The 13,749-nt window shown below is 40.3% G+C and overlaps 1 protein-coding gene across 8 annotated transcripts in view; it reads left to right on the forward strand.

The window, feature by feature from the left end:
• Positions 1-13,749, forward strand: part of NXPH1 (neurexophilin 1) — a 465,780-nt gene that overhangs the window by 395,929 nt on the left and 56,102 nt on the right. Inside the window, exon 1 of one of the 8 annotated variants that reach the window (XM_043872637.1) lies at positions 9,745-9,817. The exons of the other annotated variants lie outside the window; for them this stretch is intronic. Within the exon in view, the coding sequence (XP_043728572.1) occupies positions 9,797-9,817 (21 nt within the window). The 5' untranslated portion in view covers positions 9,745-9,796. Of the gene's footprint in view, positions 1-9,744; positions 9,818-13,749 lie in introns of those variants that run through there. 8 annotated transcript variants of the gene reach the window in all.

The raw sequence follows: 13,749 nt of genomic DNA on the forward strand, positions 1-13,749 counted from the left end.
TTGAATCTACATTCCTTCGAATCAGCTTAATTTTATGATAAACTTGAACTGATGTCTTTCATGTCATTATTAGGAATTTGTAACAGAATGCTGCAGTTTATTCTGACTTACATGTTATAGCGAACAAAGTATGCTAATTTTCTGCCTATAAGAAGTTGTTTTAAACAAAAAGAAGAGTGGGCAAGAAGTTGGTAAGATAGGTTTTCCATAAAGACAAAGTAAACCACTGCCAATATGGTATAGTTTGGGAAATTCTAAATGAAAGACTCTCATTCTCAAAAAAGCTCCCTTCTTTGACTTAAAACTATGCTACAGTGTTATATTGAACATGATTTTAGCCTCATTTTTCTAACCATAGAAGCATGGTTCTTTCTGTCAAATGTATGTGTCTGAGTGTTTCTTTCCCTCAAAATGCAAGGACACAGAATCAGAAGAATATGGATTTAAACACTGGTATTGCTACTTAGGAGTAAAGTGATCGTGGGCAAGTGAAATAATGGCACTGACCATCAGTTTTTTTTCCTGGAAAAGGGAATGGCTACCCACTCCAATGTCCTTACTTAGAGAATTTCATAGACAGAGGAGCCTGGCAGGCTATAGTCCATGGCATCTCAAAGAGTTGAACACCCCTGAGTGACTAACACTTCCTTCATCCATTTTTTTTAAATTTGTGGAATTGCTATAATAATCTTGACGAAAATTTTGAGGAGAAATATGATATCTACACATGATCTGCTTGAGTGCTGGCACATGGTAAATGTTCAGTATCCTCTAGAATCATTATTATCTATGTAGTTACTTCTCTTCAGACATATTTTGGAAAACATTTCTTTCTGGGACTAAGTCTACTGCTCAGACTTCCCACAAATAGATGTAGTTTCATTTCTCTTCATATTTGATATCAGAACCATTGGGCTGTGTTGCTCTGTTTTTCTCAAATGGAACAAGTGTGTGCGTAGTTAACCTGATGTCAAAAAAGAAAGTAAAGAGAACCTTGATTTAGCCCTTTAATGTCAGGACATTTAAAGATTCCATGTGTGAAAATGAGTGTGGCTATTTGAATGAATGTACTCTTTATGAAGTGTGTGTTATGACCTGCTTCTCCCTGGCATACTGGACAGGGAGCCTTGCTGACTCTGCAGAGCTCTGTATGCAAAAGGATGTCTTCAAAATGAGCTTATGGATGCCCTGGGATCTGATGTTTTCAATGTGGGTAAAACTTGTTCTTCAGAAACTTGATAATAGAAACACAAACTTTTAAAATAACACTAATGTAAGTCATGGAGCTGATTCATCACATGCCATAAATTCCTTTACATATCTTATGGTTAACTCGACATTTTCAATAAGTTTGTTTTCTCCTATTTAATATACTATTGAATGTGTCTTGGTAAGTATGGTCATTTTTTCCAATTACCGTATTATTTTAGATTGTTGCTTCTGCTTTTACTTTGTATATCCGCCTCTATTTAGTCCAGATCAATCTGCAAATTTCTCACACCCTAAGTTTTGCAACAGAACTGGGAGGGAAATATAGTTAAGGAAAGAAAGAGTCACAAGTCCTTGAACTGATGTAGGCTCATCTGGTAAGAGATGATAGTAAGTGACGTTTGAACTTAGTGTGTTGTATTCAAGTTAGATAGATGAATTTATCTTCTTTTAACTTTAAAATTTTCGTGCTCATCAAGACTTGCGTATTTGCATGTGTGCTATGTCACTTCAGTAGTGTCCAACTGTGTGACCCTATGGACTGTAGCGCCAACACCCCCAGGTTCTCTGTCCATGGGATTTCCCAGGCAAGAATACTAGAGTGGATTGCCATACCCTTCTCAAGGGGCTCTCCCCAACCCGGGGATCAAACCTGGGACTCTTGTATCTCCTGCATTGGTGGGCGGGTTCTTCACCACTAGTGCAACCTGGGAAGTCAGGTTAAGTCATCAAGACTTAATCGTTGTTCAAACTGAGGAGGAGCCCATGCTAGAGAAGGGGAAACATGGGTCCTGTTTTTAATCTAGTTTATCATCTGACAGTCTTATTGAGAAACTGACTTTGAGATTGCAGATAAATTTTCCTTGTTAGGACATTTAAGAATCAGGATTTCCATTAATCTAGAAGGTAGTCAGTAAGTGTTACAGAACTGGATCAGTGCTCTCAAGCACATCCTTCTAAAGATGTTCCTGACTGCTGTATTGTCCCATTTACACCTGATATCATTTAATGTCCCAAAGTACCTCTGTTTTCCATGGCTTTTGTCTTGACCTCCTCTGGTGCTTTTCCTAATAACCACATTACCTACCTCATACTGGTCACTTGCTCAAAAGTATATGTTGAATGCGTGTATGTTCATATATCACTGGAATATTAGAGCTTATTGTGTCCTTCATTATCTAGCGTAGGAAGGGAGTCTGTAGGTTGACTAACTTGATATAGTAGGATAACCCATAGGTTTCAGAGTTGGGGGCACCCGGGTTTGATTCTCCTATTGTTTTTGTTTAGTCTTTAGTTGTGTCCAACTCTTTGCAATCCCAGGGACTATAGCCCGCCAGGCTCCTCCGTCCATGGGATTTCCCAGGCAAGAATACTGGAGTGGCTTGCCATTCCCTTCTCCAGCTCTTCTGCTTAACTGGAATAATAAAGTAGCTTTTCTGCACCTTAATTTTTTTCACAAGTAAAATGGCATATTTTCTAAGATATAAGATTTCTGGGTAGAGGAAGCAAAAAACAAAAAAAACAAAAGAAACTCTCAGTCAGCTTCCAGGAAGGAAACATAGTTCATTTAGTTCAGTCGCTCAGTCGTGTCTGACTCTTTGCGACCCCATGGACCGTAGCACGCCAGGCTTCCCTGTCCATTACTAGCTCCCGGAGTTTACCCAAACTCATGGCCATTGAGTCGGTGATGCCATCCAACCATCTCATCTTCTATTGTCCCCTTCTCCTCCCACTTTCAGTGTTTCCCAGCATCAGGGTCTCTTCCAATGAGTCAGTTCTTTGCATCAGGTGGCCAAAGTATTGGAGTTTCAGCTTCAGCATCAGTCCAATGCATATTCAGGACTGATTTCCTTTAGGATTGACAGGTTGGATCTCCTTGCAATTCAGGGGACTCTCAAGAGTCCTCTCCAATACCACAGTTCAAAAGCATCAATTCTTTAGTGCTCAGTTTGTCTATAGTCCAACTCTCACATCTATAATTAACTACTGGAAAAACCATAGATTTGACTAGACAGACTGTTGTTGGCAAAGTAATGTCTCTGCTTCTTAATATGTTGTCTAGGTTGATCACAGCTTTTCTTCCAAGGAGTAAGCGTCTGTTAATTTCATGGCTGCAGTCACTATCTGCAGTGATTTTGGAGCCCAAGAAAAAGTCTCTCACTGTTTCCACTGTTTCCCCATCTATTTGCCATGAATTGATGGGACCGGATGCCATGATCTTAGTTCTCTGAATGTTGAGTTTTAAACCAACTTTTTCTGACATTTCTCCAAAGAAGATATACAGATGGCTCACAAACACATGAAAAGATGCTAAACGTTGTTCATTATTAGAGAAATCCAAATCAAAACTACAATGAGATATCACCTCACACTGGTCAGAATGGCCATCATCAAAAAGTCTACAAACAAGAAATGCTGGAGAAGGTGTGGAGAAAAGGGAACCCTCTTGCACTGTTGATGGGAGTGTAAATTGATACAGCCACTATGGAAAATGGTATGGAGATTTCTTTAAAAACTAGGAATAATACCACCATATGACCCAGAAATCCCCCTCCTAGGCATATGCCCTGAGGAAACCAAAATTGAAAAAGATACATGTATCCCATTCATTGCAGCACTATTTAAAATAGCTAGAGCATGGAAGCAACCTAGATGTCCATCAACAGATGAATGGATAAAGCAGTTGTAGTACATGTATACCATGGAATATTACTCAGCCATAAAAAGGATTGCATTTGAGTCAGTTCTAATGAGGTGGATGAAACTAGAACCTATTATACAGAGTGAGTGAATCAGAAAGAGAAAGATAAATACTGTATTCTAATGCATATATATGGAATCTAGAAAAATGATACTGAAGAATTTATTTACAGGGAAGCAATGGAGAAAAAGATATAGAGGATAAACATATGGACAAGGGGAGAGGGGAGAAGAGGGTGAGATGTATGGAAAGAGTAAAATGGAAACTTACATTACCATATGTAAAATAGATAGCTATTGGGGATTTGCTGTGTGGCTCAGGAAACTGAAACAGGGGCTCCGTGTCAATCTAGAGGGGTGGGATGGGGAGGGAATGGGGAGGAATTTCAAAAGCGGGGGGATATAAGTGTGCCTATGGCTGATTCATGTTGAGGTTTAACAGAAAACAGCAAAATTGTGTAAAGCAATTGTCCTTCATAAAAAATAAACTAAAAAAAGAATCACCTGCCAACACAGGGGACAAAGGTTTGATCCCCGGTCTGGGCAGATTCCACATGCTGCAGGACAAGTAAGCCCAAAGGCCATGACTACTGAGCCTGCCCTCTAGACTGAGCCTTAGTGCCATTTTGAGTTTATCTTTGTGTATGGTGTTAGTGTTCTCATTTCATTCTTTTACATGTAACTGTCCAGTTTTCCCAGCTCCATTTATTGAAGAGACTGTTTTTGCCCCATTGTATATATCTTTGCCTCCTTTGTCAAAGATAAGGTACCCATAGGTGCATGAGTTTATTTCTGGGCTTTCTAGCTTGTTTCATTGGTCTATATTTCTGTTTTTGTACCAGTACTATACTATCTTGATGACTGTAGCTTTGTAGTAGTATAATCTGAAGTCAGGAAGGTTGATTCATGCAGTGCAATTCTTCATTCTCAAGATTGCTTTGACTATTAAGGGTCTTTTGTGTTTCCATATAAATTGTGAAATTTTTTGTTCTAGTTCTGTGAAAAATGCCATTGGTAATTTAATAGGGATCACATTAAATCTGTGGGCTGTGTTTGGTAGTATAGTCATTTTCACAATATAGATTCTTCCTACCAGGGAACATAGAATATCTCTCCTTCTGTTTATGCCATCTTTGATTTCTTTCATTAGTGTCTTATAATTTTCTGTGTAAAATTTTTTGCCTCCTTAGGTATGTTTAGTCCTAGATATTTAATTCTTTTTGCTGCAATAGTGAATGGGATTGAGTCCTTAATTTCTCTTTCTGATTTTTCATTGTTAGTGTATAGAAATGCAAATCATTTCTGTGTGTTGATTTTGTTTCCTGTAACTTTGCTTAATTCACTGATTAGCTCTAGTAATTTTCTGATACTATCTTTAGGGTTTTCTATGTACAGTATCATGTCATCCGAAAACATTGAGAGATTTACTTCTTTTCTGATCTGGATTCCTTTTCTTTATTTTTCTTCTCTGATTGCTGTAGCTAGGACTTCCAGACCTATGTTGAATAATAGTGGTGAAAGTGGACACCCTTGTCTTGTTCCTGTTCTTAGGGGGAATGCTTTCAGTTTTTCAGCACTGAGAATAATATTTGCTTTAGGCTTATAATATATGTCTTTTACTATGTTGAGGTAGGTTCCTTCTATGCTCATTTTTTGAAGAATTTTAATCATAAATAGGTGCTGAATTTTGTCAAAGGCTTTTTCTGCCTCTATTGAGATTATCATCTGGTTTTTACTTTTTGATTTGTTAATACGGTGTATCACATTGATTGATTTGTGTTTATTGACAAATTCTTGCATCCCTGGAATAAACTCACCTTGATCATGGCATATGAGCTTTTTGATGTGTTGCTGAATTCTGTTTGCTAAAATTTTGTTGAGTATTTTTGCATCTATGTTCATTAGTGATATTGGCCTGTAGTTTTCTGTTTTTGTGTTGTCTTTGTCTGGTTTTGGTATCAGGGTGATGGTGGCCTCATAGAATGAGCTTGGAAGCGTTCCTTCCTCTGAAATGTTTTGAAAGAGTTTTAGAAGAATAGACATTAGCTCTTCTCTAAATGTTTGATAGAATTCTTCTGTGAAGCCATCTGGTCCTGGGCTTTTGTTTTTTGGGAGATTTTTGATCACACCATCAGTACTTATAGTTGGGTTGTTCATAATTTCTATTTCTTCCTGGTTCAGTCTTGGAAGATTGAACTGTTTTTAAGAATCTGTCCATTTCTTCCAGGTTATCTATTTTATTGCCATATAGTTGTTTTTAATAGTCTCTGATAACCCTTTGTACTTCTGCATTGTCTGTTGTAACCTCTCATTTTTAATTTCTAATTTTGTTGATTTGATTCTTCTCTCTTTTTTTCTTGATGAGTCTGGCTAAAGGTTTGTCAATTTTGCTTATCTTCTCAAAGAATGAGCTTATCATTACTATTGTTTCTTTCGTGTCTTTTTCATTTATTTCTGCACAGATCTTTATGATTTCTTTCCTTCTACTATTTGTGGGTTTTTTTTTGGGGGGGGTCTTTTTCCAGTTGTTCTAGGTGTAAAGTTGAGTTGTCTATCAATGTTTTTCTTGTTTCTTGAGGTAGGATTGCATTGCTATAAACTTCCCTCTTAGAACTGCTTTTGCTGCATCCCATAGGTTTTGAATTGTCATGTTTTCATTGTCATTTCTTTCTAGAAATTTTGTGATTTCCTTTTTGATTTCTTCAGTAACCTGTTGGTTATTTAGAAATGTGTTGTTTAATCTCCATGTGTTTGTGTTTCTTACACTTTTTCCCCCTGTAATTGATATCTAGTCTCATAGCGTTGTGGTTGGAGAAGATGCGTGGTACAATTTCTATTTTCTTTAATTTCCTGAGGTTTGATTTGTGACCCAAGATGTGATCTATCCTGGAGAATGTTCCATGTGCACCTGAGAAGGTGTATTCTTCTGCATTTGAATGGAATGTCATAATGATATCAATGAGATCCATCTCATCATAATATATCATTTAAGACTTGTGTTTCCTTATTCATTTGCTGTTTTGATGATCTGTCCATTGGTGTGAGTGGGGTGTTAAAGTCTCCTACTATTATTGTGTTCCTGTAAATTTCTCCTTTTATGTCTGTTAGTGTTTGTCTTATGTATTGAGGTGCTCCTATGTTGGGTGCATAGATATTTACAATTGTTATGTCTTTCTCTTGGTTCAATCCCTTGATCATTATGTAGTGGCCTTCCTCATCTCTTATAATCTTCTTTATTTTAAGGTCTATTTTATCTGATAAGAGGATTGCTACTCCAGCTTTCTTTTGCTTCCCATTTGCATGGAATATATTTTTCGATCCTCTCAATTTCAGTCTATATGTGTCTTGAGGTCTGAAGTGGGTTTCTTGTAGACAGCATATATATGAGTCTTGTTTTTGTATCCATTCAGCCAGTCTCTGTCTTTTGGTAGGAGCATTTAATTCATTTACATTTAAAGTAACTATTGATATATATGTTTCTATTGCCATTTTCTTAACTGTTTGGGGTTGATTTTGTAGATCTTTTTGCTTCTCTTGTGTTTCTTGACTATATAAGTCCCTTTAACATTTGTTGTAAAGCTGGTTTGGTGGTACTGAATTCTCTTAACCTTTGCTTGTCTGAAAACCTTTATATTTCTCCATCAGTTTTGAATGAGATCCTTGATTTTTCCCTTTCACTACTTTGAATATATCCTGCCATTCCCTTCTGGCCTGCAGAGTTTCTGCTGAAAGATCAGCTGTTAAGCGTATGGAGTTTCCTTTGTATGTTACTTGTTGCTTCTCCCTTGCTGCTTTTAATATTCTTTCTTTGTGTTTAGTCTTTGTTAGTTTGATTAGTATGTGTCTTGGTGTGTTTCTTCTTGGGTTTATCCTGTAGGGGACTCTTTCAGCCTCTTTGGATATGCAAAGTTAAATAGAGGTAGATGAAGAAGATTTATATACATTAAAGATTAACTGCATGGGGAAAAGAGCAGTAGGAAAAGCAAACTAAGGAATAAACTTAGAAAAAATAATGATACATTTAAAAAATTAAAAATTAAAACTAAAAAAAAAAAAAAAAAGAAAAAAAAGAGGAAAACTTCACAGAATGGCAAAAGCCCAACGTAGAGGCAGAGGTTTATGGCAATTAAAAATGTGACTAAGGAAAAAAAAAGCTCAAAAGCTTAATTGGATTTCTTAGTGCCAATAAAATTGACAACTACAATGGGGCAGGGGTGGGGAGAGTGGAAAAAAAGAAAAAAAAATCCAAAAGAGTCTACAGAACAAGTCAAACATAAGAATAATAAATGTTCTTCTTGAGTCACTGGGGTCAGAGTCCTTTCCCTCGCTGGGAGTTACAGTCTACCTTACTTCCCTAGGACGCCCTCCAACACTGTGCTGATCTCTGGACCTGCTGTGGGTGCAGCTCAGATTCTAATCTGGTCCTGCTTCTTTGTGTCCTTGCCTCCAATGTCCACAGCTATTGTAGCTAGAGTGTTTTCTTTTATGGGTGCTCTCAATGGCCTTTTATATATTCCATCAATACAGAGTCTGCTTAGTCGATCATGTGGATTTAATCTGCAGCTTGTACAGCTGGTGGGAAGGTTTTAGGTCTTCCTCAGCCACACTGCCTCTGGATTTCAATTGTGGTTTTATGTCCACCTCTACATGTAGATCAACCACTGGGGTTTGCCCCTGAGGCTGCCCTGGAGGACTTGGGTTTGCCCCTGTGAGGGCCAGGTGTGGAGGTGGTGCAGCTGCTGGGGTCGCAGGGGTTCTGGCAGCAGCAGGCCCTCAGCGGGGTTGGCGGCTCGGGCAGCAGGAAATACAGTGCTCTAGAAGGGCATGGCAACCAGTGTTGGCCAATATGCTCCAGCATTCTTGCCTGGAGAACCCACTCTCTGACAGAGAAGCCTGGCAGGCCACAGTCTACAGGGCTGCAAAGAGTTGGACACACCTGAAGTGACCCTGGGAGCATAGACACAAGTCTTCTTTTTGGCCTGTGATAGCTCTGCCCCCGGAGAAGGCAATGACACCCCACTCCAGTACTCTTGCCTGGAAAATCCCATGGATGGAGGAGCCTGGTAGGCTGCGGTCCATGGGGTCGCTAAGAGTCGGACATGACTGAGCGACTTCACGTTCACTTTTCATTTTCATGCATTGGAGAAGGAAATGGCAACCCACTCCAGTGTTCTTGCCTGGAGAATCCCAGGGATGGGGAAGCCCGGTGGGCTGCCGTCTATGGGGTCGCACAGAGTCGGACACGACTGAAGCGACTTAGCAGCAGCAGCGGCAGCTCTGCCCCAGTGAGAGTTGGTCGTGAAGGTGGCGCAGCTGCTTGGCTTGCAGGGACCCTGGCAGTGCCAATTGTGCAGGGACACAGACTGCCTTCACCACAGGAGTTATGGTCCTATCAGCGTCTTTTTTCTGAGCTCTTGTAGCTGTGGATAAGAAGGCCTCTTTGGCCAGTCTTTCTCTGTAGCTCCGCCTGTAGCACTTGGAGGGCTACTTTGCCTGGGGTCCTTCTCTGTTGTTCAGTGAATCAGGCACAAAGGGGGGCCCCATGGATGGGGTCCTACCCTGTAGATCGGCAGGTCAGGCCCTTGAAGAGGCACCCTGGGTGGGGTGCTACCCTGTAGTTCAGTGCATCCGGCCTTTGATGGGCCAGCCTCTCTACTGTTCAACTGCTGATGCTGGCGTGTGGGAAGAGAGGCTATGGTGATGGCTCCACCCCCTATGTGTGACTCAGCAGTATCGCCTTGCTTCCATGGCTGCCTGGGCTTTCCTCCACTGGCATTTCCCACCTCGATCTACTTCCTCACATCCCCTCAATCTGTCTCTCCACAGTCAACAGCAGCCCTGGCCCTGAGATTGCTCCACAATCCCTAAACTCCAGCTCTCAGCCACCATGCCTTCCAGGAGACCAGGGGTATGTATGGCTGTTTTGCAAGGACTGTTTGATTCTCATTCCATTTAGGCTGCCACAGATCAGCTGTTTCACTCTCAACCTTAAATGTTTCTCCTCTAACTCAGACAGTTTCCCCAATGTGGGGATTGGACCCCTGTTTCATTTCCCCCACCCACTGAGGGCAGGTTCAGTCCTACTAACACTCCTGTTTTTTCCCCCTATTTCCTTCATCCTACTGAGTTTTGCGTGCATCTATATATTCTTTACCACTGGTCGGGTACACCTGTCCACTCTCAGTTGGTGTTCTGCATGCACTTCTGTATCTGAGGGTGTATTCCTGATGTATTCATGGAGAGAGATGTTCTCTACCTCCACCTACTCTTCTGCCATCTTGTTCTCTATCCCAGAAATCTTGATTCCAGCTTGTGGCTTCAACTAGCTTGGCATTTTGCATGATGTACTCTGCATATAAGTAAAATAAGCAGGGTGACAATATACAGCCTTGACGTACTCCTTACCCTATTTAGAATCAGTCTTCTGTTCCATGTCCAGTTCGAGCTGTTGCTTCTTGACCTGCATACAGATTTCTCAGAAGGCAGGTCAGGTGGTCTGGTATTCCCATCTCTTTAAGAATTTTCCACAGTTTATTGTGTTCCACATAGTCAAAGGCTTTGGCATAGTCAATAAAACAGAAATAGATGTTTTTCTGGAACTCTTTTGCTTTTTCAGTGATCCAACGGATGTTGGCAATTTGATCTCTGGTTCCTCTGGCTTTTCTAAATCCAGCTTGGGCATCTGGAAATTCATGGTTCACGTATTGTTGCAGCTTGGATTGGAGAATTTTGAGCATTCCTTTGCTACCGAGCTAGTGCAGTTGTGGGGTAGTTTGAACATTGGCATTGCCTTTCTTTGGGATTGGAATGAAACTCAATATGCCAACAAATTTGGGAAACTCAGCAAAGCTGGCCAAAGCTCCATCCATAGTTCATCAGGCACTCTGTCTGTCAGATCTAATCCCCTGAATCTATTTGTCACTTCCACTGTATAATCTTAAGCGATTTGATTTAGGTCATGCCTGAATGGTCTAGTGGTTTTCCCTACTTTCTTCAATTTAAGTCTGAATTTGGCAATAAGGAGTTCATGATCTTAGCCACAGTCCGCTCCTGGTCTTATTTTTGCTGACTGTATAGAGCTTCTCCATCTTTGGTTGTAAAGAATATCTGTCCATCTTTGGCTCCATCTTTGCAGCCAAAGATAGACAGTGGGAAACAGAGAGAGCACTCAAATGGGAAATTGAAGGGAGAAGGTAGCTTACAAGGGTATGGACAAAGTTAAAGGACATCTATAAGGGATTATGAAGCACTGTAGGGCGAGGAACAGAAATACTGCTAGGGCTAGATCTGAAGAAGCAATTGGAGTGAATGATTTAGAGATGCTAAAAATAGTCTGTGCTTATAGGAGAAACCCATCTGGAGCTGTGGCCTTTGGTAGAGAGACCATACCAGTTAGACCACAGTCAGGCAGGGAGTGAGATCAGGGAATAAATATCCTGACTGCTTCTCTTTATTCCCACCCTTCCATTTTCTGCTAGTTCCTCTGAGTGGCCAAATTCACTCAGAAGGAACACAATAATACAGCTGATACAGATTAGCAACTGTGGAATGGAGAAGGAGGGATGGGGAGAAAAATCTCTCTCTCTTTCAACATGTGGATCCAAGATGAGCATACTGCTCACTACTGAACACACAGGATAACCATAAAACTTATTATCTAAATTGCAACATTTTTGAGAATGAAAGGGAATACTATGGTTAGTAATTGCACAGGGACAGAAGGCAGAAAATAGAACTGTGCTGGACAAATCAGGACTTACTGTCACCTTAGTAACAGAGCATGATAAGGGTAGATAAATGTGGATTTCCTTCCCTTTCTTCACCACGTTTTTCAGATTTTCTCCTCTTGTAGTAGAGTAGTGGGGATATTTTGAGAAAGAAGATTGGGTTATTTTAATAAAGCAATTTAGACTCATCTCCCCATGGTAGGCTTTTCAAAGTTGGCAATTATTACTGAGTCCTTTGCTAACATCTGCTGGAAGAATATGAAGATATAGGTTGTGCTTTAAACCTGAGACCTGATTGCCTTGTTTAGTAGGCTCTCTCTGCTTAAAAAACCTTGCTTGAATGCTGAAGGCAGTGGAGGCAATTGAGAGTCTGTTATTCAATAAATGGAAAATACATACTATGCACAGGGGGATTTGGTGAGCTATTTATTCTTCTCTGGCCATGGTGTTTCTGTCTTATTTATATCTTAAAACCAATTGCTACACACATTGGGTGCTTTGATTTGGAAGATACCTGTGATTAATATTTTCGCTCTTGGTAAATATTGATGATTGACCAGGAGTGGTGTTCAATGTCATTATATATAACACAGACTAAGACAAGGAATGCTAACAAGTGCAAGCAATTACAGAGATCAACAAGCATTTCATCACATGCTGATAGGTACATTGAAGTTTCAAAGATGAAAATAATTTCAGTTAAGCCAAGAAACATCAATATGATCAAATGTTATGGAGCGTATTTGAACAAAGCAAGCTCTACTTGTGGAAATTGTGTGTGGTTTACCTTCTTTTGCTGGAATTTTGAGTTACATACTTAGGAAGTAAATAACCTTGGTTATTTCTGCTTCTCAGTCTTTCAGCTTGTATGTTTATGTTTGACCACCCTGTTTGTGACAGCTCTGTCAACATAGGTAACCTGATGCTTTGCTTTGAGTTTCCCTGAGATCAAGGACAGTGTGGGCTTGAACTTATCTGTGCCCTTGCTCTTGGCTTACTGACTTCCTTGAAGCTATTACCTTTGCTCAGCTTACATGATGAGTCTCTGCTCATAGGCTCTTGCACTGCACCTTTGCCATCCATCCAGATTTGAATAAGGTCTCCTCAAGGAGTGACTTACTCTTTTCCTTCAGAGACTCTTTTTATTTAGCAATTAACAGAGTCACTTAACTGTGACTCTAATTGGTTGGGGTGACATATGGCTTACTCAGCCCTCATGTTTTGACAGCCCTATTGGAAGCTAGGTATATTCTTCAAGGAAAATGCTTACTAACTTTCCAGTGAAATTTTTGACATTAAACATTTTATTAGTAAGAAAGCATTTAACCTGGTCATTCACCTGTTCTGTGCATTCAATGAAGTCTTAACTCTCTAGAGTTCAGGTGCCATAACTGTACATTATATGATGTTGTTTATCTGGAGAAGTTGCAGACTTCTAGATTTAGGATTTTGTGTCCTTTGATAGCATGCTGTTGATAAGAATGAAAGGAGATCAAACCAGTCAATACTAAAGGAAATCAGTCCTGAATATTCACTGGAAGGACTGATGCTGAAGCTGAAGCTCCAATACTTTGGCCACCTGATGTGAAGAACTGACTCATTTGAAAAGACCCTGATGCTGGGAAAGGCTGAAGGCAGGAGGAAAAGGGGATGACAGAGGATGAGATGGTTGGATGGCATCACTGACTCGATAGACATGAATTAGAGAAAGCTCCGGGAGTTGGTGATGGACAGGGAGGTCTGGTGTGCTGCAGTCCATGGGGTCGCAAAGAGTCAGATACGATTGAGTGACTGCCTGACCTGACTGATTGATCAATAAGAAAACCTCTGAAACCAAGGTTGGTCACAGTCCCAATTAAGGGTTAAGCCTTCATAAAAGTAGAGTCAAGCCCTCACTAGATTTTTATAATGAATCCATGCAAGAGCTTGTACTTTTGTTGAGTTCTTTCCTGGAGCTATTTGAGGTCACCTTCATGGTGGCTCAGCGGTAAAGAGGCCACCTGCAATGCTGGAGCTGCTGGAGACCTGGGTTCGATCCATGGGTAAGAAAGACCCCCTGGAGGAGGAAATGGCAACCCACTCCAGTATTCTTGCTTGGAGAATCCCATGGACA

Source organism: Cervus elaphus, chromosome 18 (genome assembly GCF_910594005.1).
Source record: "Cervus elaphus chromosome 18, mCerEla1.1, whole genome shotgun sequence".
NCBI lineage: Eukaryota > Metazoa > Chordata > Mammalia > Artiodactyla > Cervidae > Cervus > Cervus elaphus.